Source organism: Myotis nattereri, assembly GCF_964212035.1.
Source record: "Myotis nattereri genome assembly, chromosome: 3".
Taxonomy (NCBI): Eukaryota; Metazoa; Chordata; class Mammalia; order Chiroptera; family Vespertilionidae; genus Myotis; species Myotis nattereri.
This window is the reverse complement of record NC_138077.1, coordinates 193,032,118-193,058,191: the sequence shown is the minus strand read 5'-3', so window position 1 is coordinate 193,058,191 and position 26,074 is coordinate 193,032,118. Positions and strand designations below refer to the sequence as shown.

General features: G+C 50.3%; 1 protein-coding gene across 1 annotated transcript; it reads right to left on the bottom strand.

Moving 5' to 3' along the window:
• Positions 1–8,321: 8,321 nt before the first annotated feature.
• TRAPPC3 (trafficking protein particle complex subunit 3) lies at positions 8,322–19,947 on the bottom strand. The gene is made up of 5 exons (XM_081087944.1): positions 19,788–19,947; positions 11,878–11,975; positions 11,526–11,625; positions 9,744–9,926; positions 8,322–9,049 (listed from the first exon to the last, which is right to left on the bottom strand). Exons 1-5 carry the CDS (start codon positions 19,827–19,829, stop codon positions 8,930–8,932), a joined length of 543 nt encoding a protein of 180 aa, XP_080944070.1. The 5' UTR covers positions 19,830–19,947; the 3' UTR covers positions 8,322–8,929.
• Positions 19,948–26,074: the final 6,127 nt, after the last annotated feature.

Below are 26,074 nucleotides of genomic sequence, written 5' to 3'. Positions count from 1 at the left end.
TGGAGGTGCCTGTGGGGCTTGCATGTAGCCACGAGGGAAGTGAGACTTCTGGGCTAGAGATAGGAATTCATGCTGTGCAGAGGGTGCCTGGTGCCCTGGGGGCAATGCCAGGGAAGGAGTGCAGGGAGAAGAGGAAGGCCAGGCCAGGATGTGGGCACGACCAACATTCAGAGGAAGAGGGTCAGCAGAGCAGACCAAGAAGGTGCTGCTGGGAAGTGGGAGGAACCAGGAGACTAAAGACTCAAAGGCAGAGGCAGATGTTGCGAGGGTCAGAGAAGCCCCCAGGGTGAGGTGTCACCGAAGAGCATCCTTTGGGACCAGCAGTTAGGGACGGGTGGGAGGCAGGGGCAGGAGCCAGGCTCCAGGAGCCAGAGGACCAGCCACAGAGGTGGACGTGAGTGCAGTGGGGGAGTCTAGAGGAACTGAGGCCAGGAGAAGGGGGCTGGGAGGTGTGTGTGTGTGTGTTTGACACGTCCAGAAAAGGAGCAGGGAAGGCCCACGGCTGTTGTCTCTGGGTCTGGGCCTACCTCCATTGCCCTCCGAGGGCCTCCCACTTTGCTGTCCCCCTGCCAAGGTACACACCAGTCCCACCACTTCTCAGCGGGGCCTCTCACCCTCGCCCACCTCCAGAGCCTGGGCCCACTCCTGCCCTCCCACTCAGACTGGGGGGATAGAAAGGGGTCTCAGGGTCTGGTCTCTTGGCCTGAGCCAGCCCAGAGGGACTACAGGGAGCCAGGCTGGGGCACTGCCTGAGGAAGGGGAGGGACCTGGCTGCCAGGTACTAAGAGGACACTGACTGGGGTGGAGAGCCCGGGCCGCCCCAAAAGCTGGTGTGAAAACCAGGCCCTGAAGGGGGTCAGATGGGGGTTGAATGTTCAGGGAGGGGCGGGACCTAAGGCCAGAGACTGAAGGTTGATAGTGTGGACTCCAGTTAGACTGCCCGGGCTCAAGTCCAAGAGCCAAAGCTGCATGCCCTTGAACAAGTTACCTACCGCTGGAGCCTCAGTTTCGCATCTGGAAAGCTCTCATAGGCTTGTTGTGAGGATTAAACCCATGAATCCACGTAGAGCAATTCGCTCTGAGGTGAGCGGTTCTCAGGGAGGGGTGGGGAGCTCAGTGAAGGGGAGATGAAGCAAGCAGGCAAGTGAGGGGTGCACTGTGCTGAGGAAGGGGCTCCCACGGGCTCTGCACACAGACACTCAAACATCCTCAGCCACCTCCCCCCCCCCCCCATACTCACTCCCGGTTCTCCTGACTCACTTCATAAATTGTCCTGAGGCCCCTGCCTGGTTCTGGGTGGTGCACACCCTCCCCACCCATCCCTTGTCTTTCCCGGCCGAATGCCCTGCAGGGGCCGAGGGCTCCAGCTCCCTCTCCTTTCAACCAGCCTAGGAGGCCTGACCTATTGTCCTGTGGCCCAGTGTTCACTGGACCCTCCAGGTGGGCCTCAGCTGCCCACCCTCCAACAGAGGCTGAGACACCATGTCCTGAGCCACCCCCCACCCCCCCACCCCCCACAGCTGCCTCTGCGTAGCAAACCTCAAGGCAGGAAATGAGTGTCCTGGAGCCAGCAGTCTGTAGCCTCTCCCGCCCAGGCTACCCCTGGGCTCAGCCAGCCCAGACTCCCAGTCAGGCTCCCCATCCACCTGCCAGGGGCTTCCACCTTTGGTCTGTCTCTGGCGGGGCCTGGATTTCAAGGGTTCGGCTTTGTCTGTGGTTACCTGCTGTGTGGTCCTAGACAAGTTTCTGGTCTCTCTGGGCTTCAGTTCCCTCCGCCACAAGAATCAAAGACTGGCCAGAAAGGATTCAAGATGGTTCGAGGTCTGAGCAGAGGTATCCAATGGGGAGGGGGGTTAAACTGAACCAGATGAGGCATGTAACCTGCTCACGCAGGCCTTGGCCGAGCCGGCGCTGGCACCTGCCCGGTGGTTCCGAACATGAACTGAGGAGTCAAGCCGACCAGGGTTTGGATCCGAGTTCTGTCTCTCTGTGGGCAAGTGACTTCATTTCTCCAAACCTCAAATTCCTCCTCTTTAAAAGGGGGATAATGATAGTCCTTAATGACAGCAGCTAAACCGCGCAGGGCTCTCACTCAGGCACTAGTCTGAGCACTTTACATAAATTAATTCATTTAACACTCACAGCAACCCTTTGACATTGATATTATTATTGTCCTCACTTTGCAGATGGGAAAACTGAACACAGACAGGTTAACTGACTCGCCCCTGTCCACATAGCCAGGAAGTGGGTAAGCTGGGAAACCAGGCAGGCTGGCTCCCTTGTCAGAGCCCTTCCCACGGTGCTCTAGGGCCTCTTAGAAGGACAGCAGCCATAGCCGGGTTGGCTTGGTGGAGAGCGTCGGCCTGTGGACTGAAGGGTCCTAGGTTTGATTCCAGTCAAGGGCATATACCTCAGTTGCAGGCTTGATCCCTGGTCGAGGTCAGGGCATAGGCAGGAGGCAATCAATTGATGTGTCTCTCTCACATCAATGTTTCTCTCTTTTGCCTCTGCCCTCCCTTCCACTCTCTCTCTAAAAAAATTCACAAACAAACAAACAAACAAAAATGGAGAAAACATCCTCCGATGAGGATTAACGACAAAAAAGAGAGAGACAGTGAATAGAAAGGGCTTCACACAAGACTGGCACATAGGAGCAACTAAATAATTGTTATCCCTGTTACCACCATCCTCCCATTCCTCCTCAATTTCTACCTTTGGAGTTTCTTTTTGTTGTTGTTGTTTTATTGATTTGAGACAGGGAGAGGAAGGGGAGGGAGAGAGAGAGAAAGACTGATTTGTTGTTCCACTTACTTATACATTCATTGCATTCGTTGGTTGATTCTTTTATGTGCCCTGACTGGAGATTGAACCCACAACCTCGGTGTACTGGGATAACACTGACTAACTGAGCTTCCTGCTTTCGACTTCTGTCTTGATCTATAGAAATAAGAGAACGCAGGGCTCCAACCACCCTACCCTGGGTTGGAGCCTGGGGAGGGTCTGGATGGAACCTTCCTCTTGCCACCCTTCACCTGCCTGGCAAGCTGAGGGGAGGGAGGGGTGTTTGCACACATGTGTGGCCAGGGGTGTGCAAACCCTCGGGGGGGGGGGTGCTGATAAATTCCTGCTCCACCAGGGCCTTGCTGATCCTGCACCCTCCATCTAGCCCTCCTTCCTGCTTTTCAGTCTCCAGAGGCCTCGCGTACAGGACCAGAGAAGTGAAGACTGCCTCCTGCAGCCGCCGCTCTCCTCACATCCACTCCAGGGGATCTCCCAGCCCCCTCCTCAAAAATCCCAGTAATGCAGTAGAAATTAAAGTTACCTTAAATAGTCTAATCTTATAACAACTTTGCTTCAATCAGCATCTAAATGTGACCACATGTGCCCAGACCACCCAGCAGCCCGGCTGGTGGTTTGGGGGGTGGTAGGGGCCTCGCTGGGGGAGAGGTCTGCAGGTCATGGGGTCCCTCCCTCTGCTTCCTCCTGACCTGCCCACACGGAGCGGCCCTTCCCCTTCCTCACCTTTCCCAGGCAGCCAGGGAGCATGGCAGGCCAGGTGGAGTCTCACCCTCCCTCCTACTCAGCTGGCTGAGGGCTGCGGGGGCTCCGCGGCAAGGAGATGCCAGGCCGCGCCAGGGGCGGGTGGCCTGTGGAGTCACACAGAGCTCCACAGAGGGCTTGGTTTAATACTCTGCTGGGTCAACTTGAAATTTGTAATAACTTATTTCATAGTAATTTTTGAACAAAGGGGCTCTGCATTTTCATTTTGCCCGGAGCCCCATAAATTATGTAGCTGGCCCCAGTGGAGGCCCGCATTGCCCACACACCCCTCCCTCTCCGGGCCCTCCGCACTCCATTCTCACACTCAATAAAAACTAAGTGGGGATCTACTTTGTGCTGAAAACTAGTGCTAGATACTTGGGGGTTCGGTGATGAACAACACAGACAAGGCCCTGATTTCACCCAATTGCCACCTGCACACACTCAGACACTCATATGTTCACAGTTTTACAAGACAGCTCCCCTAATAATAGTCATAGTAACGACCAATTAAGGAATACTCAGCCCATGCCAGGAAGTATACATACTTCATCTTGTTTCATCCTCACAACAGGCAGCCAGGTAGACATGATGATCCCCATTTTCCAGATGGAAAAACGGAGGTTTTGAGTTCAAATCCATTGTCCAGGGTCACATAACCAATCAGCAGCACAGCAAGGACCTGCCCTGGTCTCTCATTTTCAACTTCTCCTCTCCTCCCCCACCACACACACATTGGATTGAAGCTGCCAGCATTTCCATGTCCCCGGCCCCCAGCACAGAGCTACATTTTTTATTAAAGGAAAGAATTCAGATACAGACATACTTCCCAAGAAACATAAGGAAAGAGACACACACTGAAACACAAAAATATATGTCTGTAACACATAGTGTACTGGATGAGAGGTGTCCAGTTCTGGACTATTTGGATTCAAGTCCTGACTCTACTATGTATTAGGTGTGTTTCTGTTTTCTTATCTGCAAAATGAGAATAGTGACAGGGTTGTTGTGAATACTATGAGAAATGCAGGTGAAGTGCTCATACTAGCATTGGCGCAGTCACTCTTCCATAAATGTTAGCTGTTGCCATGAATAACATTTGGGCGCACTCACGCATGTTCTCAAGCCCATCACACCATCTTCCCAACCCTCTCTCAGCTTAGCTCGGTCCAGATACCCTCATGGCTGACAGTCCAGGCCCCAGAGCCAGGAGGGCAGAGCAGCCGCTTCTCCCAGCATCCTCCATCCTCCAGGGCTTTACCTGGGCCCACTCATGTGTGTGGAGGGGGAGCAGGAGGGCCTGGGCATGTGATGCTCCTCACCAGCTCTGGGTCTATCAGAGAAGGCTTCCTGGAGGAGGCCTCCACCCAAGCCGGTTGAGCCAGGCTGAGGCAGGAGGGTGTTGCCCTGTGCCTTGGCTCCCTCCACTGTTCCTCACAACACCCACCCCCCAACCTCGAGGCAGCGCCCTCTCTCCACCCCCTTCCCCACAGTAGAAACTTTCCTCTCCTCCTGCCAGAAGCGTAAATTGCCCCCAGGAATGCACTGCATCCCACAGCTCCCCTGGCAGTGGCCGGCTGCAGTCCTGGGGTCAGGCCTGGCCCTACATCAAAGGCTAGGGATCCATAACAGCGAGGCTCCTCGCCTGCTGCCACCCTCCCCCGCCTCCCACCGGCCCTCTGGCTTCCAGGGAACAGCACATGGTAGCACTTAAGCTCTGGGAGAACAGGGAGGATGCTTTTCCTGCACCACCACCACCACCACCACCCCCCCGCCGCAACCATCCACAATGAACTACTTGTTAGGAGACTATTTTAATTTTACTTAATGCAATTTCTGCTCCTGGGCCTCTGTTGCACCTCCTTCTCAGACCTAGATGCCCAGTACAAATGTAAGGAGGCCAATGCACCAGGGACAGGCACAACCCGAGTATGGAAATATCCCTGGTGGGAGCCAGGCTGGTGCTCTGGTGTGCACTCAGGAGGTAGGGGGTTAGTTAGGGGAGGGCTCGAAGCTAGCTTGTGCAACTCAGCAGTCAGCCTGAGAGTCTGGGGTGTGTACGGGGGCCACAGACTTCTTTCCAATGCCCTGGGCGTAGTAGGCAAACCCTCAGCCTGGCAACCCTCTGAGCTTTGCATTCAGGTCCAGCGGGCATGACTGAAGGAAGGGGGCGCTTCCTGGCTCAGACCAGCTTCTGAGATTTGCTCCATCAGGTGCATCTTCTAGCAAATTCTGAAAACCAGGGGTCCAATGGTCACTTTCTGGAACAGTAAGCAGTGATCTGGAGACCCCTGGTGGCCAAAGGCTACAGAACAAGGCCTTTCCTTAGAGGTCTGCCCAGCCATTGTCAAGCCCAGCAGGACCCCTCCAGCCCCAGAACTCCGCTGTGACCAGGCTCTTTGGGAACCCTCCATAGTCAATCTTCCCAGACACACCCGCCCCCATCTTGCATGCCAGGACATCAAGGAGAATGGGAATCGCCCAGCCTCACGTCACAGCAAAGCACAGGGATATGGAATCTACGCTAGTTAACTCAGGGGTGGGGGACCAGCAGTATGTATGTTTGGCTCATCTGGGAAAGATGACGAGGTGATGTTCCGAATAGCTCTTTCCTTTCCCTCACACAACTGCACATCACACTGTGGGGCTGGAGCTGGGAAAGGCACTAAAGGGCTTTGTTTCCACAGCTTGCAGACCCGGTAAGGTTGCCCAAGATTAACTCTGGGAAAGGAAATATCCAAAACCTCACGCCATACAAACGGCTGCTGGAAAGTAAGTTGTGGTACTGGGAGGGGAGGAAGGGGGAGGAAGGGCGAGGGCCCCCCTGGAGAGGGGAAAGGGTGGTGCAGCTCACTTTTCTTGGCAGGGTCTGGACACCACACAACGCTTTCCATGTCTGGGTCCCAGCCTTCATTTCCTTCACTTCTCCTTCATTCACTCAAAACCTAGTGCAACTGGACCCAGCCTTATACTGCGTTCTAAGAATACAGTTGGCCAAAATGAGGTGCCTGCCCTGGGCCCAAAATTGTACCTGGAGGGAGAAGTACAAACTTAGAGAAGGGTGGGATCCCAGAGAAAACATGAGCCCCCCTATACTTGGAGACACAAAAGTGACCTTTCCTACTCCTGGCCCAGTGGCTCAGTCAGTTGGAGCATCACCGCATCCACCAAAAGGTTGTGGGTTCAATTCCTGGTCAAGGCACATACCTAGGTTGTGGGTTTGATCCCCAGTCGGGGTGTATACAGGAGGCAGCCAATTGCTGTTTTCCTCTCTCTCCCTTCCTCTCTCTAAAATCAATGGAAACATACCCTTAGGCGAAGATAAAAAAAATAAATAAATAAAAAAAAGTGAGCCCAGTCAGTGTGGGTCAGTGGTTGAGCATTGACCTATGAACTAGGATGTCACGGCACATGCTTGGGTTGTGGGCTCCATCCCCAGTAGGGGGCATGCGGAAGGCGGCCAATCAATGATTCTAATTGATGTTTCTATCTCTCTCTCCCTCTCCCTTCCTCTTAAAAGCAATTTTTTATTTTTTATAATATATTTTATTGATTTTTTACAGAGAGGAAGGGAGAGGGATAGAAAGTTAGAAAGATCAGTCAGCTGCTTCCTGCACACCCCCCACTGTGGATATGCCCACAACCAAGATACATGCCCTTGACCAAAACTGAACCTGGGACCCTTCAGTCCCCAGGCCGATGCTCTATCCACTGAGCCAAACCGGTTAGGGCGAAAGCAATTTTTTAAATCTATAAAATAGCCCTAGCCGGTTTGGCTCAGTGGATAGAGCATTGGCCTACGGACTGAAGGGTCCCAGGTTCGATTCTGGTCAAGGGCACATGCCCAGGTTGTGGGCTCGATCACCAGTAGGGGGCATGCAGGAGGCAGCCGATCAATGATTCTCTCTCATCACTGATGTTTCAATCTCTCTCTTTCCCTCGCCCTTCCTCTCTGAAATCAATAAAAAAATAAAAAAATATAAAAAAATTTTAAAGTGAGATGGAAGAGACAGGTCATGTGCAAACTGCCTCTCTTCCTGGTGTTCCAGTCCCTGGTCCTAACCTACAACCAAGAACTCTTCAAGCACAATGCATCATTACCACACCTCATCTCAGGCCTGTCTACTAACCTTGGGGAAGGCCCAGGGGCCCCGTTCCCCAAACCCCAACAACCTGAGTATCTGAACCTTAAGGCCCTAGATATCGCCAAGAAAGGTGCTACCAAACAAGGCCTGACAACTCTGATCCCCCAAGCCCTTTGAAAGCTATCCTAGGCTCTGTAAGGCTGAGGAAGCCACAGGCCTGCTCTCCTCCTCCCACACTGCTATCATTAAGAACGTGGGTTTTGAAGGTTGGCTGGGGCTTTGAACCCTATCATCTCCTCTTACCAGCTGTCCGACCTTGAGCGACTTATGGCCTCCCCTCTACAAATGGAATTACTGTGAACTAGATAATACATCAAGGGTTCAGTGGAGTCTGACACATGGGAAGCACACAATAAATGGTACGCAACACCAGGGATTACGTGGTCTTTTTAAGCCAAAACCCCGAATTGGTGGCCAAGAGCCCAGGGTATGTCTGGGAGAACAGTCTGTTTCTATACTTTACTGCAGAGTAAACCCAAACATGACTCTGAAGGGGCCTGGTTTGCTCCCAGGTTTCCCAGGCTCTCTGGTCTATCAGGACCAGATAAAATCAAGGCAGGGCCCAGGAACTCAGCTGGTCTCTTCGCCCACTGTAACACAATTCCCAGGGCTGAGCAGAAAGAAAACAGGACAGGGTTGGGACTTCACTCAAGAATGTGTCTTTATTGCAGAATTTGTAAGAAAAAGGATGAACCCTCTGTAAAAAGAGGAGATGTTGCCTCCAAACAGCAGGGAGGAATGAGACCTGGGTGGCTTCCCAGAAGTCAGTGTTTCCAGCACAACGGGCTCCCCTCTCCTAGCGGCACTAGACGTGTCACACCATCACTAGCAGCTCCCTCCCACCCTCCCCACCTCTCCTCCCCGCCCCACAACCCTGGGTCCCCCACAGCCAGGTTCCAATGGCTTTCTGAAGGCCCAGGGATAGATGTGCCAGGCTTGCCTCTTAATGGGTGAAAGTGGGTTTTGCTTCAGGAATGTAAAATGGTTGAGCTCTTTCTAGTCCAACTAAGGATGACTACATCCACCCCTTTGAAGGGAAAGGGAGCAAAGGATTTCCCTCCCGAATGTACACACTTGTGGGGTAAGTGGACTATATCACAGTCTAGCAGGAGAATGGAAACAAGGATAGAAGAATATATAACATCCGTGTTCAACAGTCACTGAGTTCTAGAGGGCAGAGGAAGCACTGAGGCTTTCTGATTCCAGCCAGTGCTCCTGCTGGCAGCCCTAAGTCCTGGGGATGGTCATTCCTCTCCAACTGGCAGATTGTCCTCAATCCGCCTGATGAACCTCATCCGGATTTCTGTCACGCCGTCTCCTTTCAGGATGTCCTGGACAAACTTGGCCTCCACAGCCATCTGGACCTGGGGACAGTGGGGAAATGAAGGGTGACTGGCCAGCCACAGCCTCTGGGGAGCCTCTGGGGATGGGGCTATAACTGGCTCCTCCACAGCAGCCAAAACAGGGGGCTGGTTTCCACAGGACAAGACTGTCAATTCCAACGCTCTCCTGCAGAAGGCAGTGGCCCCGGCCCATAAGGAGACTTAGCAAAGACACCGAGTGAGGCTGTTGCCAAATAGGCCAACTGGGAAGGGATGCTCGGGGCTCTGGGTGCTGACAGCCCCGTCTCAGTCTGGCAGGGAGGGTCGCCACCATGTAGAGACGCCCAGCGTGCACCCTACACTCAACAGCATCACCACCCCAGGCAGCGAAGTGCCAGCTGAGCCAAAGGCCTTTCTTCTCTCCCTCTCCCTCTTATTCATTCAAGCATTTTTTTAAAAATATATTTTATTGATTTTTTACAGAGAGGAAGGGAGAGGGATAGAGAGTTAGAAACATCCATGAGAGAGAAACATCGATCAGCTGCCTCCTGCACACTCCCCACTGGGGATGTGCCCGCAACCAAGGTACATGCCCTCGACCAGAATCGAACCTGGGACCCTTGAGTCCGCAGGCCCGACGCTCTATCTGCTGAGCAAAACCAGTTAGGGCTCATTCAAGCATTTATCAGGCCCCTACCACATTCAGGTGTCCCAGAAGGTAAAGAGCTGTACTCACCATCTCCAAAGCTCCCCGCAACACCCCACACAAGAGATTGGAATAAATAAGGGACGAGTGGTTATCAGGAAGTTCTACAAAGTCCACCAAGGGGTTATTTTCCAAAATGAGGGAGAATTCGTCACCAGCTGGGCTCCAATTGGTGATGCTTGGAGTGATGCCCAAGTACATCTTGAATGCCACCTGTCAGGGAACACACAAGAGCACCATGGGAAGAGCAGCAGGGGCTGCACATAGGAAGGTGATGGGCTGGCGAAGGGGAACTAAGTGATTCAGGAACAAAGCTGTGGCTCTGGAAGACACTGAAGCTTTAGGCATTCAGGGCAAAAAAGGCATCTGTGCACAATTCCCTACTCCTCTCTTTCAAGGTATCATATAATCAGGCAACAACTTGCTGTCCACCTGCACTTTGTAGCGGAAGGAAGCACTGGCCTTCTGATTAGGATGCCTGGCCTGAACCAGCATCTGAGCGGACAGAGGCCCCAACCCACCGCCCTGTCCTGTGTCTGAGCCCTTCTTTTTGAATGGGAATACAGGTCACTGGGGCAGAATTACTCTGAAGAGCGCCTTCCCTCTATCTACCCTCCTAATTCCAAACCCTCACAATACTCTCCACTGTCGACCCTCTCTTGGATTTGGGCAAGATAACTGACACTACAATGCTATAGGTGTTTTTTCGTTTATTATTAATCCTAGAGGCCTGGGTCTGGCCAGCATTGGGGCTGGGCTGGCAGGGGGGAGGAGCTGCGGGAGATCAGCCGGCCCCGCCCCCAATGGGGGGGGGGCAATCGGGGATGGGGCCAGCTGGGGGGAGGGGCCAAGGGAGGTTGGAAGGGGCTGATCTGGCCGGTTGGCCATCATAGTGACCAGTTGTTCTGTCATTCAGGTCACCTGGCTTTTATATATATAGATATTATGTAATACTAATATTATTAATAGCAAACATTTACTATACGCACTACATTAAGTGCATTCATTTTTCCATTTACTCCTTACAACAACCCTGTGAGGGAGCTCTTATTTTCTTCATTTTAAAGATGAGGTAACTGGTGATTAAAGAGGTTACAGTAAGTTACCTAAGAACTAATGAATATTCTCTTTTAAAAAAATATATTTGTATTGATTTCAGAGAGGAAGGGAAAGGGAGAGAGAGATAGAAACATCTATGATGAGAATCACTGCCTCCTACATGCCCCCTGGGCATCCGCCCTGACTGGGAATCGAACCTTGACCTCCTGGCTCATAGGGTGATGTTCAACCCTTGAGCCACACCAGCCAGGCCAGGTGTGTCTGTATTTTTTTTTTTTAATTGATTTTTTACAGAGAGGAAGGGAGAGGGATAGAGAGTTAGAAACATCGATGAGAGAGAAACATCATCAATCAGCTGCCTCCTGCACACTCCCTGCCAGGGATGTGCCCGCAACCCAGGCACATGCCCTTGACCGGAATCGAACCTGCAACCCTTCAGTCTGCAGGCTGACACTCTATCCACTGAGCCAAACCGGCCAGGGCGGTGTGTCTGTATTTTTAACTGCCATGCTACTCTGCTACATCTTCACAGTTGAGACCTGGCTCTGATTTCAGTGGGGCTTTAATACACAGGGATCATCCCAACTACTCTTCCCTTTTCATAACCTGTGCCATTCCCAAGCCACCAGGAGGGTTTCTTTGGCCCAAACAGCTGCCTAGATAATCTTGTGGAATGCTAAGGGTCTCTCTAAGGGCGACAAAGAGTGGTCAGCTGTGCCTCCCAAAGACAATCCTTCCACCCAGGATAATGACCTTGGCGATGACATCTGCAGTTTCCCGAAAGTCGTGGCACTTCCCCACATTTGACCGTGCCAAGAAATCTTCAATCAGTCGAACTCCAATGTTATAGCCCCTGGGAAGGAAACAAGAGAACAGACTATATTAGAGAATCTGAGTGCTTTATATCTGTATAAAGGCTTATATCTGTATATAAGGTGGTAAAAGGAAAATGGAGGTAATTCCAAAACATCCCAATAAATGAGCTCAGTGGAAACCAAAATGTTGGTTATAAGAGTGACGACCCTGTTCTGAACGCCAAAGGACCATGTAGGTTCATGTTCGATGGAGCCCCATTCTTGCTGCTCCCACAGAGGAGCTCACTCACATTTTGTCCAGCTGCTTATTCACATCTTCGTCATTTTCATAGTCCTTGCATAGTTGGGTGACCAGAGCCCCATAGGTCAGGGTGAAGAGCTCAGAGCTCTAAAAGAGATTCAAAACGCAGTCAGGACACACACAAGAGAAAGTTTGGTGAGAGTCTGGACGGGCCTCAATGCAACTGTCAGGATTCAAAGGAAGGTCATTGTGTCTGGTGGGAGGGAACGTCCTCCCCTGAGGAGGGGCCAAGGAATCTGGCTCGCCAGGGTCAACGTGGCAGCCAGACCCACTATAAAGGCTGTAAGAGGCACTTTCCAACACACCGAGGTCGGCTTCTGCAAATCCAGAACCCACTACAGCTACCAGCCCTAAGCTCCAGTCACCAGAATCCGGTGTGCGAGCAGTAGTCATTCCCTAGCTCCTGTGAAAGGCAAACCCAAGCAGACATTTACAAATCACCCTCCGTGGGTTGGCAAATGTGACCGAGGGACTCCCACTCCCAGGGCCCCACCCAGGAACAGCAGAGGACCCAAGGGGCCCTCCCCATGGGGAAGAAGGAAGTCTATGATGAAGTCCATCGCATGATGATAGCCCTCTTCCAAGGCATGGGAAAATAATGTTCCTTGTGACACACCGCTAGACTGTTCCCAGGAAAGGGGATAATTCTGAAAGGAACACTCTCTGCTGTGTATCTGCACTGGTTTCTATTATAATCACAGTTAAAAACCACAGACACTCTTTCTCAGATAAAGAATCCTGTCACCTTCCTACCAAGAAACAGAGAGATGTGGAAGGTAACACTTTCAACAATAAAGATAAATTTAAAAATAAATAAATCAATAAAAGAAGTACAAAACCAAAGACTAATAAAAGACAGAATGAAAGCAGCAAGTTGGGGGAAAGGCATTGTCAGAATTAAACAAAGTGAGATGCATGTTAACAGTATATTTGGACCAATGGATTCACACAGATCCGAGGCTAAAAAAATAAGACTGAAGGGAGGCTTGTCAAACTGGGAGCGGAGCATCGTTTTGTCTTTAAGTATTCTGGGGAATAAAGTCCAACTCAAGTTAAGACCCAGGCTCTCAGGACCCAGTGCTCCTCATCTCGTCCCCATGGCAAGAATAATATATGAACGCCTTTTGCTTACATACTGTATTCTATTTTTCATCACCTCATTTTCCACTCCACAATAACTCCATAAAGCAGAGAGGGCAGGAATTAATCTCATTTTAGAGATGAGAAAACTGAGACTCAGAATGGTTAAGGACAAACAGCTCATTATTGACAAAAGTAATTTTGGAGGACAAAAACCAAGAGCTTCTAAACCAATGTTCATTCTATACACTGTTCCCCAAAACAATATTAATAACCCCCCTAAAACAAAACAGAACATTTAGCTGCACTAGGAAGTCAAAGAGCATCAGTTTCAGAACTAGGAAGTTCTTTGAACTCAACTAAAACAGCCAAATCAGGGTATCTCCAAGAGGGCTTTTACCAACTATGGCAATTCAAGAGAAGCTATTGAGGAGGAGAATGATTTTTCTAGTCAGGTTAAGGTTTGGCACTAGAATGACTTGGGCATGAATGGATGGAGACAATCCAGCAGTAACCAGTCCATAGAATTGGCATCGCTGCATTAAGTCAAGAGAGCTTTCCTTCCATTATTAATGAGCCCTTGGACAGAAACGCCAAGAGCCTCAGCCCACCATGATGCCAAGTAACAAGCATATCATGATGTTATCAAGCTCCTTACAGATGCAACAGCCCCCAATTTTACTGATGAGAAAAATCAAGGTCCTAGACAGATCAGTGCGTGGTCACAGAATCAACGTTCCTGGGATGTGGGAATGGGATCCCTGACCCAGGCTCTCTGCACCCTCTGATTTGCAGGTCTGTCTCCATCTCCCATTGTGAACCAAGCCTATTTGCAACATAAATATGTAACTTAAAGGTCTTCATACTTTACAAATAGGAATGGGGCTGTGGTATAGAAAAGAGTCATTCAGTGTTTACTATGTACCAGGCACTATGTAATTGGAGAGAGACAGATAATGAACCGAATAAATAAAATATATGGTTTGCCAGATAGTGATAAGTACTGTGGAGGAAACCGAGCAAAAAAGGAGATTAGTGGGTATTTATGTTCCTGCCAATTTTATTTTATTTTTTGTTCATGTCAACTTTAAATAGGGTAGACAGAAAAGGCCTCATTAAAATGACATAAAAGAACAGGAGGAAGTAAGGATAAGCCATAAAGATAATATCCTGGTGAAAAGTCCTAGGAAAGTGTAAAGGCCCTCAGGTGAGAGTATGCTTGCCATGTCTGAGAAACAGGTAGGAGACTAGTGTGATGAGAGAATCAACAGCCCTGGCTGGTGTGGCTCAGTTGGTTGGGCACTGGCTGTCCTGCGCACTTTAGGGTTGGCAGTTTGATTCCCAGTCAAGGCATATGCCCAGGTTGCAGACTCTAGTAGGCAGCATGCAGGAGGCAGCCAATCAATGTTGCACTACCATATCAATGTCTCTCTCTCCCCCTCACCCTTCCTCTCTGTGAAAATCAGTACTTTTTTTTTTTTTTTTTAAGAAAGAAGTGAACAAAGAGAACTGTGGAGAAGTCAGAGAAATATAAAGGCGTTTGCAGTCTGAAGACCTGGGTTTTCAGTCCTGTGACCCTTGTAACAAAAGATTCCATGGGACCTTAAAGGTCAGCTATTCAACCAGTTCAATTTCTTCACTGATCATAAGCACCACATTCTCCCTCCCAACAGAAATATGAATCTCTTCTGCAACACTTCTACTTTACAATTGCTTTATGTTCAATAATAATGGTCATTAACATTTATAAAACTTTACTTATCCCCATTTTACAGGTAACAGGTTAAGTAACTAAGACTCAGTTTTCTTCTTTTTTTTTTTTGTTTTGTTACTCCTCACCTGAGGATATTTTTCCCATTAATTTTTTAATGGCAGCACTCAGAATTTCAGAGCGTGGAAGGGACGGAGGGAGAGGGGGAGAAAGAGACATTGATCAGTCATGTCCTGCAGGCACCCCGACCAGGGCCAGGGATGAACCTGCAACCCAAGTACGTGCCCTTAACTGGGAATTGAACCCACGACCCTTTGGTGCACAAGACCACGCTCCAACCAACTGAGCCACACTGGTCAGGGCTGAAATGCAGTCTTCTTATAGTTGAGCACTGTCTCATTAAAACTTATGTGACCCTAATCCATTCCTTAATATCTCTGAATTTCAGGTTTTCCCATCTGTACAATGACAACAATACTGTCTGCCCTTCAAGGTTACTGTGAGATTCCAATAAGAGGCTTGCATAGCGCCCGGGGCATAGTATGAAGTCAAGTAGATATTAGATATTTTTAGATAGTAGATATTTTTATTCTTAAACTGGTTCTCTGTGGTGTGGTGTCAGAGAGCACCCTGAATTTTAGGCTCAAAGAGGGAGGTCTTGATCCACATAAAGAACTTTGTAGTGCCCTGACAGATTTGGCTCAGTGGAGAGTGTCGGCCTGCGGACTGAAGGGTCCCGGGTTCGATTCCGGTCAAGGGCATGTACCTTGGTTGCGGGCACATCCCCAGTAGGAGGTGTGCAGGAGGCAGTTGATCGATGTTTCTCTCTCATGGATGCTTCTAACTCTCTATCCCTCTCCCTTCCTCTCTGTAAAAAAAATCAATGAAATATATTTTTTTTAAAAAAAGGACTTTGTAGCAATCAATAAGGCAAGTAGAAAGAATACTGGATTGTAGGAGAAGACCTCCTTCTGGGTCTGAGCTTGCCACTTAGTAGATGTGAGACTTTATGTCAGTCACTTCAGGAAACCTCAATCTCCTCACACAGAAACAGTAACAGGAGAATGTGTCATGCTAGTCACAGGGTTGTTAGGAGGATCTAATGAGATAATGGACTTAAAGGTGCTTTCTTTGCAGACCAACAAACCATAGGAGCGGTTTCACAGAGCCAGGTACTTCAGGTACAACCTGAGCAGAATAAGCTAAGCCAAGCCCTACACTCAGGAGAGCTCGTGCACTTGGTATTTTCAGAAGGTTTTTACTTAGCACCCCCCCCCCAAAAAAACACCAAATCTCCTTTAAGGGGGCTGATTTTTGGAGCTAATGCTAAAAGAGTCACACTTACTATTTTTGTCAAGAGAAGTAATCTAGTGTGACTGCTCCCAGCAGCTGGAGAAGGAAGGTCAGTAACAGGACAGAGTCCACCTCTCTCTTCCTCTCCAGACTCCTGTCATGGAGGTTCTGAGTGCTGCTGTTAAGTAGTAATTCACCTGAGTAGCTGGGGTTGGGTTACTAGCAACACAACACAAAAGAAGGGCAGGCCTGATTGTCCACGAGATTCAAGAACCAAACACTATGCAGACACATGAAGGCTAATATCTTTACTAATAAAAATGCTAGCTGACATTTACTGAGTGTCAACTATTTTCTTCTTTTAAAAAAAAATACTTATTATTTTTTTTTAGAGAGAGAGAGAGAGAGAAAAGGAGGGAGCGGAAGACAGAGGAACATAGATGTGAGAGTGAAACATGGGTCGGCTGCCTCCTGCATGCCCCCCACCAGGGATCAAGCCTGCAACCTGGGCCTGTGCCCTGACTCGGAATTGAACCATCCTGGGACAGGATGCAATATCTATCTCAATTAATACTCAGAACATCCTTATGATATAGATACTATTATTCCTTTTTAAAATTTATTTTAAAGCTGGTGAAACTGATATTTAGGACAATGAATAAACTTGCCCAAGGTCACACAACAAGCAAGCAGGGAATTCAGGACTCAATCCCAGACAGTACTATACTCCTATGTTGGTATTTTTCTGACTTTCTCATAAATTATGTGCCTCTTGAATTAAGGGCTAGGACTGCATCTCTGCATTTCCCCAAACACCTAGCACAGAGCTTTCCATAAAGTTGGGACTCAAGAAAAGTTTGCTGGACAAATGGCTGTTTCTGTTTGCACAAACTAAAAGCAGAGCTCTAGTTACTTGGGCAAATTAAACCATGAAGTCTTGAAAGGTTTAAGTGGGAACACAGCAATTAGAAGACTGGTGATTGCAGCAGATTGGGCCGACAGGGAAGACCTCTGCTGGAGGTGGGGACGCCCCAAGCAGAGAGGAAAGGAGCATGTGAAAACCAGGTGGCTACAAAGAGGATCATGTAGTAATTCACCTGAGTAGCTGGTACAAGCCCCAAGCAGGTACCAGTAGGAACTGAATGAGAGGACACACCAAACCCTCCAGCCATTCATTCAATAAATACAGACGGCCTAGTGCCAGGCATCCTTCAGTTGCCGAGAATGGAGCAGTGAACAAAAATTCCTACTCTCACGGAGGTTATATATTCATGGGGGAGACTGAAAATATACAACTAAATATATAATTTATAATGAAATATTTAACACCAAGTAGACAGTGCTATAAAGAAAAACAGTAGAGTAACAGAACAAAGAACTAATCGTGTGATCAGGGAACGCCTCCCTGAGGAGGTGATATTTGAGTAATTGTGCATGAAGCAAGTTCCAAGCAGCAACAGCCGTTGCAAAAGCTTTGAGGCAGGAGTGTGCTGTAGCCCCTCCATAATTCCCTCACTTCAGAAAAGTTGGAAGTGAAGACTGCAGGTTCCTACTGAACTCATATTAAAGATTTCAATACTGATTTCAGGTTCAAAAAAAAAAAGTACAGCCCTAGCTGGTTTGGCTCAGTGGATAGAGCGTGGGCCTGTGGACTGAAGGGTCCCAGGTTTGACTCCAGTGTGCAGGAATCGAAGGGGGTGTGCAGGAGGCAACCAATCAATGATTCTCTCTCATCACTGATGTTTCTCTCTCTCTTCCTCCCCCTCCTCTCTCTGAAATCAATAAAAATATGTATTTTTTAAAAGTACAAAATAAATGCAAGTTATGAAAACTAAGCAGGAAGACCTTTCATATCTGCTCACACATTAAGGAGGAGGAAACATTTACCATGCCGCCTGCAATTTACACTGAAATCTAATTTAATCCTAGGTGAGCATTATTGTCTCCATTTTTTTAAAAATATACTTTATTGAATTTTTACAGAGAGGAAGGGAGAGGGATAGAGTTAGAAACATCGATGAGAGAGAAACATCGACCAGCTGCCTCCTGCACACCTCCCACTGGGGATGTGCCCGAAACCCAGGTACATGCCCTTGACCGGAATCGAACCTGGGACCTTTCAGTCCGCAGGCCGACACTCTATCCACTGAGCCAAACTGGTCAGGGCTATTGTCTCCATTTTATACATAAGGAAACTGAGGATCAATTGAGAAAGACAGAATTCCAACCAATGCTCACACTTTTCTCCCTGCATAATTTCCTAGCAAAATATTCTCTTTTCGCCCTAACCGGTTTGGCTCAGTGGATAGAGCGTCGGCCTGCGGACTGAAAAGTCCCAGGTTCGATTCAGGTCAAGGGCATGTACCTTGGTTGTGGGCACATCCCCAGTAGGGGGTGTGCAGGAGGCAGCTGATCGATGTCTCTCTCTAATGATGTTTCTAACTCTATCCCTCCCCCTTCCTCTTTGTAAAAAAATCAATAAAATATATTAAAAAATATATTCTCTTTTCCTTCTTGGTTTAAACTACAGTGGGGCCTTGACTTACGAGTGTCCCGACTAAGGAGTTTTTTTAGATACCAGCTGTCTCTCAGCCGATTTTTTGCATTGAGTTGATAGAGCAATTTGAGTTAACGAGCTCCTTAACGAGCTCGGTCTCGGGACGAATTAAACTCGTAAGTCAAGGCCCCACTGTATTTGAGATTTCCTCCAAAATAGGAATTCTTAACCTGTAATCCATGGAGTCTCTTGAAATGTAACTAAATGTCTGTGTATATGTTTTTCTATTTAATATTTCTGGGGAGAAGCTCCATGACAGTTATCATCAGCTTCTCTAAAGGGGTCCGATTGAGAAAAAAAGTTAAGTCCTCCTCAAGAGCAATAGGGTCGGTCTCCGGCGGCACATGCAAAGGTGCGAGGGAAGTTTAATCCTCCCCTCTAGAGCTGAAGATAACAAAAGGCCCCTGACCTGCCCGGCAGGCAACCTGGAATACACAGTTTTTGAGCTGGAAAACAAAGGCAGCATGCGGAACCGGAGGAAGTAACAATATGCCAAAGAAAAGAAACACTTGTCAAGAAGTCCCCTGACTTTGGAGAAAAGTGTCATCTACCTTCCTTTCCAGGCCCAGACCCCATCCTGGGCAAACCTTATGGGGCTCTCTGGTGTCCCGCTGTTCCCAGGACAAGAAGAGAGCCTGCCCCTCCCGGAGGGACACCACCGGGCGCCTGCTGGGCCCACCTGGCTCCGCGGAACACAAAGCTCCTTTCCGACAAAAGCAGCCTCTGCGCATCTCACAGCGCCCAGGCAAGTGCGCGAGCGCACGGCCCCGTGGTCGGAAGCAGAGAGACAGGGGTTCACATTCTGATTCTTCCTAGCTGTAAATGTGGGCGCGTTAGGTAACCTCTCTGAGCTGCAAGATGGCAATAACTGCTTCCATCTGAGGGGATTACTTCGCGGATTAAGTGAGATGATACACGGAAAGCGGCTGGCCCAGGGCCTAACACACAGGGTACTAGGTGCCCACGACTGTTCTTCCGTCGCTGCTGTTGGCCTAGCGCACAGTTGCTCTGCTGCTCGCAGGCGAGGGGAGGGCTCTCTGAGCCACTCCAGCGGCCCTCCAACCGGCCCCGGGCCCGGGCCGCCCCCGCAGGGACGCTCCCCTCTCAGCCCACCAACCTGCGCCTCCTGCCTCCAGCGGAACCACCTCCTCCCGGAGCTCAAAGGAGGACACTTTCCCAACTGCGCTCCACGCCGGACCCCCTTCCCCAGAACGCCTCTATTCTGCCCCGCCCGCCGAAGTCACACGCTCCAAGTTACCATTTTCTTGCTCTCAGTGCCACGGTTCGCCTGCCTCGACATGGTGCCGGAAGCCCCAACCCACCTCGCCACAGGCCCACTCAGCGACCCCTTCTAACAAGGTTCAACCCAGCCGCGGCCCCTCAGCCTTCCGGACTGACCGGCACCGACTCACCGCGCCTGCGCGGCCTGCCGCGAGGCACCACGGGACTCGTGGTCCGGCCGACGAGGGTAACTGACCCCTCCCGCCCAAAAACGTGGGACTACAACACCCAAGAGCCCCGCTGGCAGCACCGCCCCTTTAGTTCAGCTGGACTACAACTCCCAGAGTACTCCGCGCGCGGTTAATTTGCAGAGCCTGTCTTCCCCTAGGCTGCATACAGGCCACTGGGTGGCGTCCGCACCTTACGGTAATTCTGTATCAACCACATACTTCCCCCCTCCTCCCCACACCCCAGCCCCCACTCAGAAATGCTCCGCAAATTCCTCTCTCGCCGGGTTTGGTCTCGCGTACGGAAAGTCCCTTTTTTCAACTAGCTTCTTATGCTGTTGCTGCAATTCAGAGCTAGAAGATCCCAGGATGTCCCAAAAAACTAGCAATGGCTCACATGCAAATCTCTCTCCTTCACTACAAAAATATTTAATGACCACCTACTATGTGTCAAACATTCTGCTAGTGGCTTTCTCTTCAAACTGCCATCTGTCCCCAAACTCCAAACGCAGCCAGCATCTGCATCCTACCACCTGTACCCTGTGATGGACTATCTGGTGTATTCCATAAAGTTCAGGTCACATTCTTCTGGCTCCCTCCCTAGAACAACTGCCTGGCTTCCAGAAAAGACCATCAGTGTTGGTGGCAAGCCACTGTGGGTTATGATTCCAGTTTTGCCATTTTAGGCAAGTTACTGGATCTCTCTCAGTCATGAAGACTGGTGAGCGGCGTATACAGAGCACTGGGACACAAAGTGTGTATTCCCTTTCTTCTCGCCACTCTCAAAATAAGTAAGTAAATAAATAAACAAACAAACAAACAAACAGCCCAAGGAACAGGTCCCAGAAACACCAGGGGAATGTGTTGGCCACACCCGCATCCATCACCAAGGGGAAGTCCTACTGTCCCTGACCAGAGCTCTTTGGTTTGAGCTCCAACAATTCCTCCCTGGCTGGTCATTTCTGAGGGGCAGGGCTGGAGTAGCTGAGCACCCTCTCCTCACGTCGGCCTGACTCTGCAGAAGCAGCATTCTAGCCCCCAACCTTCATCATCACAACCAGCCTGTCCAGACTTGAGCCACCCAGGCTGGGGAAGACTGGTGGGCTCAGCTGCTCAGGCTGAAAGCTAGTGCCCAGGACTCCCCTGTCTCCCCTCAGGGTGCAGGCCAGATTATTATGATACCCTGCTCCCTGTGGCACAGACATTCTGGGGCCTCCCGAGAGGCAGTGCCCCTCGACTCTCCCTCCTGTGTCAGTGCCTAGGGGAGAGGGCCAAGGGCTGAGGGTTTTGGGAGGAACACGGGGGCTGGGGGGAGGCAAAGCAGGGGTCAGCGATCCCCAGAGGCCAGCACGGCCAGAGAAGAGCATCCCGAATTCCCAGGAGAGAGGACAGCTGAGGTGAAAGCTGCAGTTGGCTGGCCTGCCTGTTGGTCTGGGCTCCTCCCTGCCGGCTGCCTTTGGCTGCCCACAGAAACCTGAGTCACAGTCACGGACAGCCACCCGCCCCACCCCACCCAGCCTGCTGTCAAGCAGGGAGGTTCTGGAGAGACTGGAGGTGGAGCCTCTCTCCTTGCCTATCTTTCAACCTCTGGGATTCTTCCTCTCTGCCTGTGAAACCTTTTATTTTATTTATTATGTGTGTGTGATTCCTCCTCTTGGCATCTTTTTTTGGGGGGACTCTTCAAAAGTGTCATCAATCTTAAATTAAGGGTGGGGCAGCGTCCATCTCAGGCTGATCTATAGGGTCTCCTCCTGGCTTACATGAGAATTTAAAGGCTCCTTATAAGCTCTGGCCGGGTAGCTCAGCTGGTTAGAGCATCGTCCCCATATACTACGGACGCCACCCCCACCATCCCACCCTCCCCACCACAGTCAGGGCACATACAAGAATCAACCAATGAATGCATAAATGAGTGGAACAGCAAACTGATGTTTTTCTTTCTCCCCCTTCCTCTTTCTCTCTCTAAAATTGATTTAAAAAATTAAAACTTAATAAGTAAAGGCTCCTTAGCCACTCCAAGGGCTCTCAGTGCCGCTTCCATCATTTTCCCGAATTCCAATTCCTCCCTACCACCCCTCAGGGCCAGGATTTAGGAACATTTTCCCTGAATCCCAATTCCTCCCCACCCTCATCTCCTTCTCCCTGGAAAAGAACACAGCAAGGACAACTTCCCATCGCTAGCAAGGGCTTTAGACAAAGACCTCTTCCCAGGAACCCAAAGGGTTGAACCTATTTAGTCTTGGATCTGAGTTTCTGCCCCTCCCATCCCTCTCTGTTCTTCTGCATCCCAAGAGCTGGAGAGAGGGAGGCCTATTGCAGCTGATATCACCAACATCCTTGAGGACATTCTCCACCCCCAGCGCCAGGGAGTGGGCCCTCGAGGCTATGGCTCCCCAGGAAAGCAGTCTGGGTTAGACCCCCTCATGCAGTAGTACCTTGGGGGTGGGGTAGGAGAATCTGGTGACTGTTCTTCCCTGCTGTCCCCACCCCAAATGAGGCCCCTCCCACTTCCTACTTTGTGGGTGTGAAGGCAGCCTCCAGGGCCTTGGTCCTGATTCATAGCTCAGTGTCAAATCCAGTGATTTCCTTCCCCGCTCCACCAGGCTCATCCTGGACCCTGCCTCACCAAACCTAAGAGGTTGTATAAACTCCTGCCCTCCTGTAACAGGATCAGAAAGGGGACATATTTCTGATCCCCATTCAAGGACCTGTCCCGGAGCCCAGGCTGTGGTGAAGCTAACAGCTCACTCATACCTGTTTCTGTACAGGGGACGAGCCCTGGGTGGTAGGGCAGGCACTGGAGAGGCCACACAGTTCCCTGCCCTCATCTAAGAGTTCGAGCTTTAGCTCTGGATGTTGCAAGTGCCCCATCTCCAGGATGTTTAATATTTGGGGGGGAAATGGGGGCCCTCAGGTACTGTCACTCAGCCCCAAACTCAGAGAGAGATACCCACTCTAAACCTCAGTGGCCAAGGCCTGGGATCTGCCAGGGATCCTGGTCAGTTAGGGGGAGAATGAAGAGAAGTCCACTCCATCTATGTTTTCTGACGACAGCAATCTCAGGACATGTACTTTCCAGACTCCATCCTCCCAGTACTCGCTGTGGAGCCCTCAGCATGTAGGAAGCTGCACCATTAAATCTTGTGAGGGGGTGCAGGTGCCCACGCCCTCAATCTAGGGAAGGGTTCCTTCCCCTTGGCACCATTGATGTTTTGAGGCCTGATGATTCTTTGTTCTGGGAAAGTGCTATGCATTGTATGATGTTAAGTGGCATCCCTGGCATCTAAGCACGGGATTTCAGTAACACCCCCAGTTGTGACAACCAAAAGTGCATCTAAACATTGCCAAGTGTCCCCTAGGGGGATAAATTGCCTCTGATTGAGACTCACTGATGGAGTCTAATACCATACCCTGTCTCTTTGCAGTGAGTTCTGCAAAGTCAGTCTCAGATCATTAGACACAACAGAGGATTTCCAGCTCTATAGCACTGCTTACCCTTCTCCTGAAGAATCTCCATGATCTACATCATGTAGAATCTACATTGTAGATCAAGCATGTCAAACTCAAAGGTTAACACGGGCCGCAAAAAAAACAAACCTTGAATAAACAAGGTTTAAGTTTATGTGGGCCGCAAAAAAAACAAAAGCTTCAATTTTCATAGAAACATAGGTTTATTTCCATAGAGACATGCTGAATATAAAGGGCTGAAATAAATGAGTAATCGTTAACATAAATAAAATAATAGAACATTTTAATAAAAATTAATATTTTTTTCTTGAACATTAACTTACCAGATACTGAATAACTGCGCAAATTAATAAGTGTAATGCAAGTAAACTTATTTTTCTTGATCTCTGAAAGTGAAATATTTCCTGTTGTGCACACCGAACAAGTCAGTTCAAGACTAGTGACATGGCAATTGGCTGCTAAAATATTCACTGCTAGTATTAGTGGAGAGAAATGGTGTGCCTGCGAGTAAGGCGCATAAAGGAAATGAATGCAACACGATTATAGTAATCAGTCATTAGCGAACATTGTAGTTCATTATTAATTATTATGTATAACAGAATATTGTAAAAATTAAGTTATGAAATTTTTATTAAAATGTTTCTTACATACCGTTATATTGGCTGGGCCACAAAAATATTTGTTGTGGGCCGCGAGTTTGACATGCTTGATGTAGATTGTAATGTCAAGCTCATTCGTGCCTGTTTTGTTCAGGGACCCTGTTTCTGTACATTCAAATCCAACCCTGGCCTATCTTTTCATTTTTAGCTACCATTTCCCCTTCACTATTCTTGAGCATAGCCAATGAGGGTATCTTACTACCCCCACCTAGTAGTATATGTCTTTATCCTTGCAGTCAGCTCAAGATCAGAGGTGGGGGTGGGGAAAGATCCATCCAAGAGGGCTCTCCCCCTCTTGGATTCCATTCATGAATTCTCCTGAGTCTAGTTCACTGCTTGGCTCAGGGTGGGCCTGTTCACCTGTGGAAGATGCAGGCCTTGAGGCCTCTCTGACCTCACGAAGGACAGTCCTCATCCCCGCTGTCCACGTGGTCCCCTCACCCTCACCCTGCAGATGGAGTAACTGACAACAACGATGGGGAATCTGCTCCTCATCATAATTTGCTTTCACCTTTGAAGCCCCATCATCATCATCATCATCGTCGTCGTGCTGATTAAGCGTTTCCTATATGCCAGGCTCTATGCTAAGCACTTCATCTGTGTTACAGTCTTTAAGCTTATAACCACCCCATGATACCTCACGATACCATTATTTTCCTGACTTTATAGGTGAGCACACTGGGTTTCAGAAACGTTAAGACACTAGCTTAAGGTTACCAGCTTCATCCACAGGCCTTCTATCATCTCCCAATGATTTGGGGCTGGAGGGGGAACTATTCCTTCTCCATCCCCTCCCCAGAGGGTTCAGGTCCCCAACTACCACTCTTAGGTTGCCCGGGACCCAGAACCCTTTGTTCTCCACCCTCCCCCTTGAAATGGCTGCTCTCTGGAGATGCTCAAAGGAAGGAGACACTGGCGAGAAAGAGGAACAGGAGGACAACTCACGGGGCCTAATCTCTGGACAATGGAGAACTGGAGAACTGACCTTCTAGAGGTCAGGACAAAGGGCAGGGCTGGGGTGGGCAGCCCCGTTGCACCTCCTCCTTCCTCTGTCAATCTCTGCAGCAGCACCTCATCGATCCACCTTCCCAGCAAGCTCCCGGTCTGCCCAGGCTGCAGCCCGACTTGGCTGGAGGCCCCGCCTCAGCTGGCACTAAGAGGAATTGGGGGACCCACTTTGGAGGACTAGGAAGCAGGGTTCCTTGGTGGAGGGGAGTCAGAAGGGGTCCAGTCCTTCCTTCAACAGGCCACAGGGGGAAAAATCCGAGGAGATTCAGGGGTCTGAGGGGGGTGGGGAGTTTCTGGGCCAGGACCACCCAGTTTGGAGCTGGGAGGGACCCAGCGGATTAGAGACCTGGGTAAGCGGCGCTGCAGGCCTGTAATTACCCGAGAGGAGCCGGGAGGACACCGGCCAACCGTAGGATGCTGGAGGAAGGGCGGCGGCACTCCCGGCCTCCCCCATCCCAGCCAGAACGCGGGGAGAGAAAGCCTAGCTCTTTTAGGGGTCGCCCTGTGCCCCCACTTCAGGTCTCCCGACGTCCCCCGGGTGGATTTCAGTCGAGGTGGGTTTGGGAGAGAATTTAGACTTGAAGCTACCGCCAGGGCCCAGGAGCCAGAGCTCCCGGGCTCCGAGGAGAGACTGGGGGCTCCCATCCCCGCTCCCCCCACTCGGAGCGGCGGTGAGTCACAGAGCGCTCCCTACATAGTCCTCGCGCGCCGCGGCGCGTACCAAGGCGCGGCCGCAGGGGGAGGCGGCGCGATGGGGGTCCTCCCGGAGCCCTAGTGGCCCCGCAGCCGCGACCACAGGAGAGGCGTCCGGAAGCTGGAGGCCCGGCGGTGCAGGCGGGGGGGCGAGGCGGGCGGGATGGGCGCGCGGCGGCCCGCTCCCCGGGCACTGCGGGGGTGACTCTCCCCGCGTCGCACTTGGTACGCGCCAGCGGCGAGGCGAGGCCAGGCCCAGCCCGGGCGGT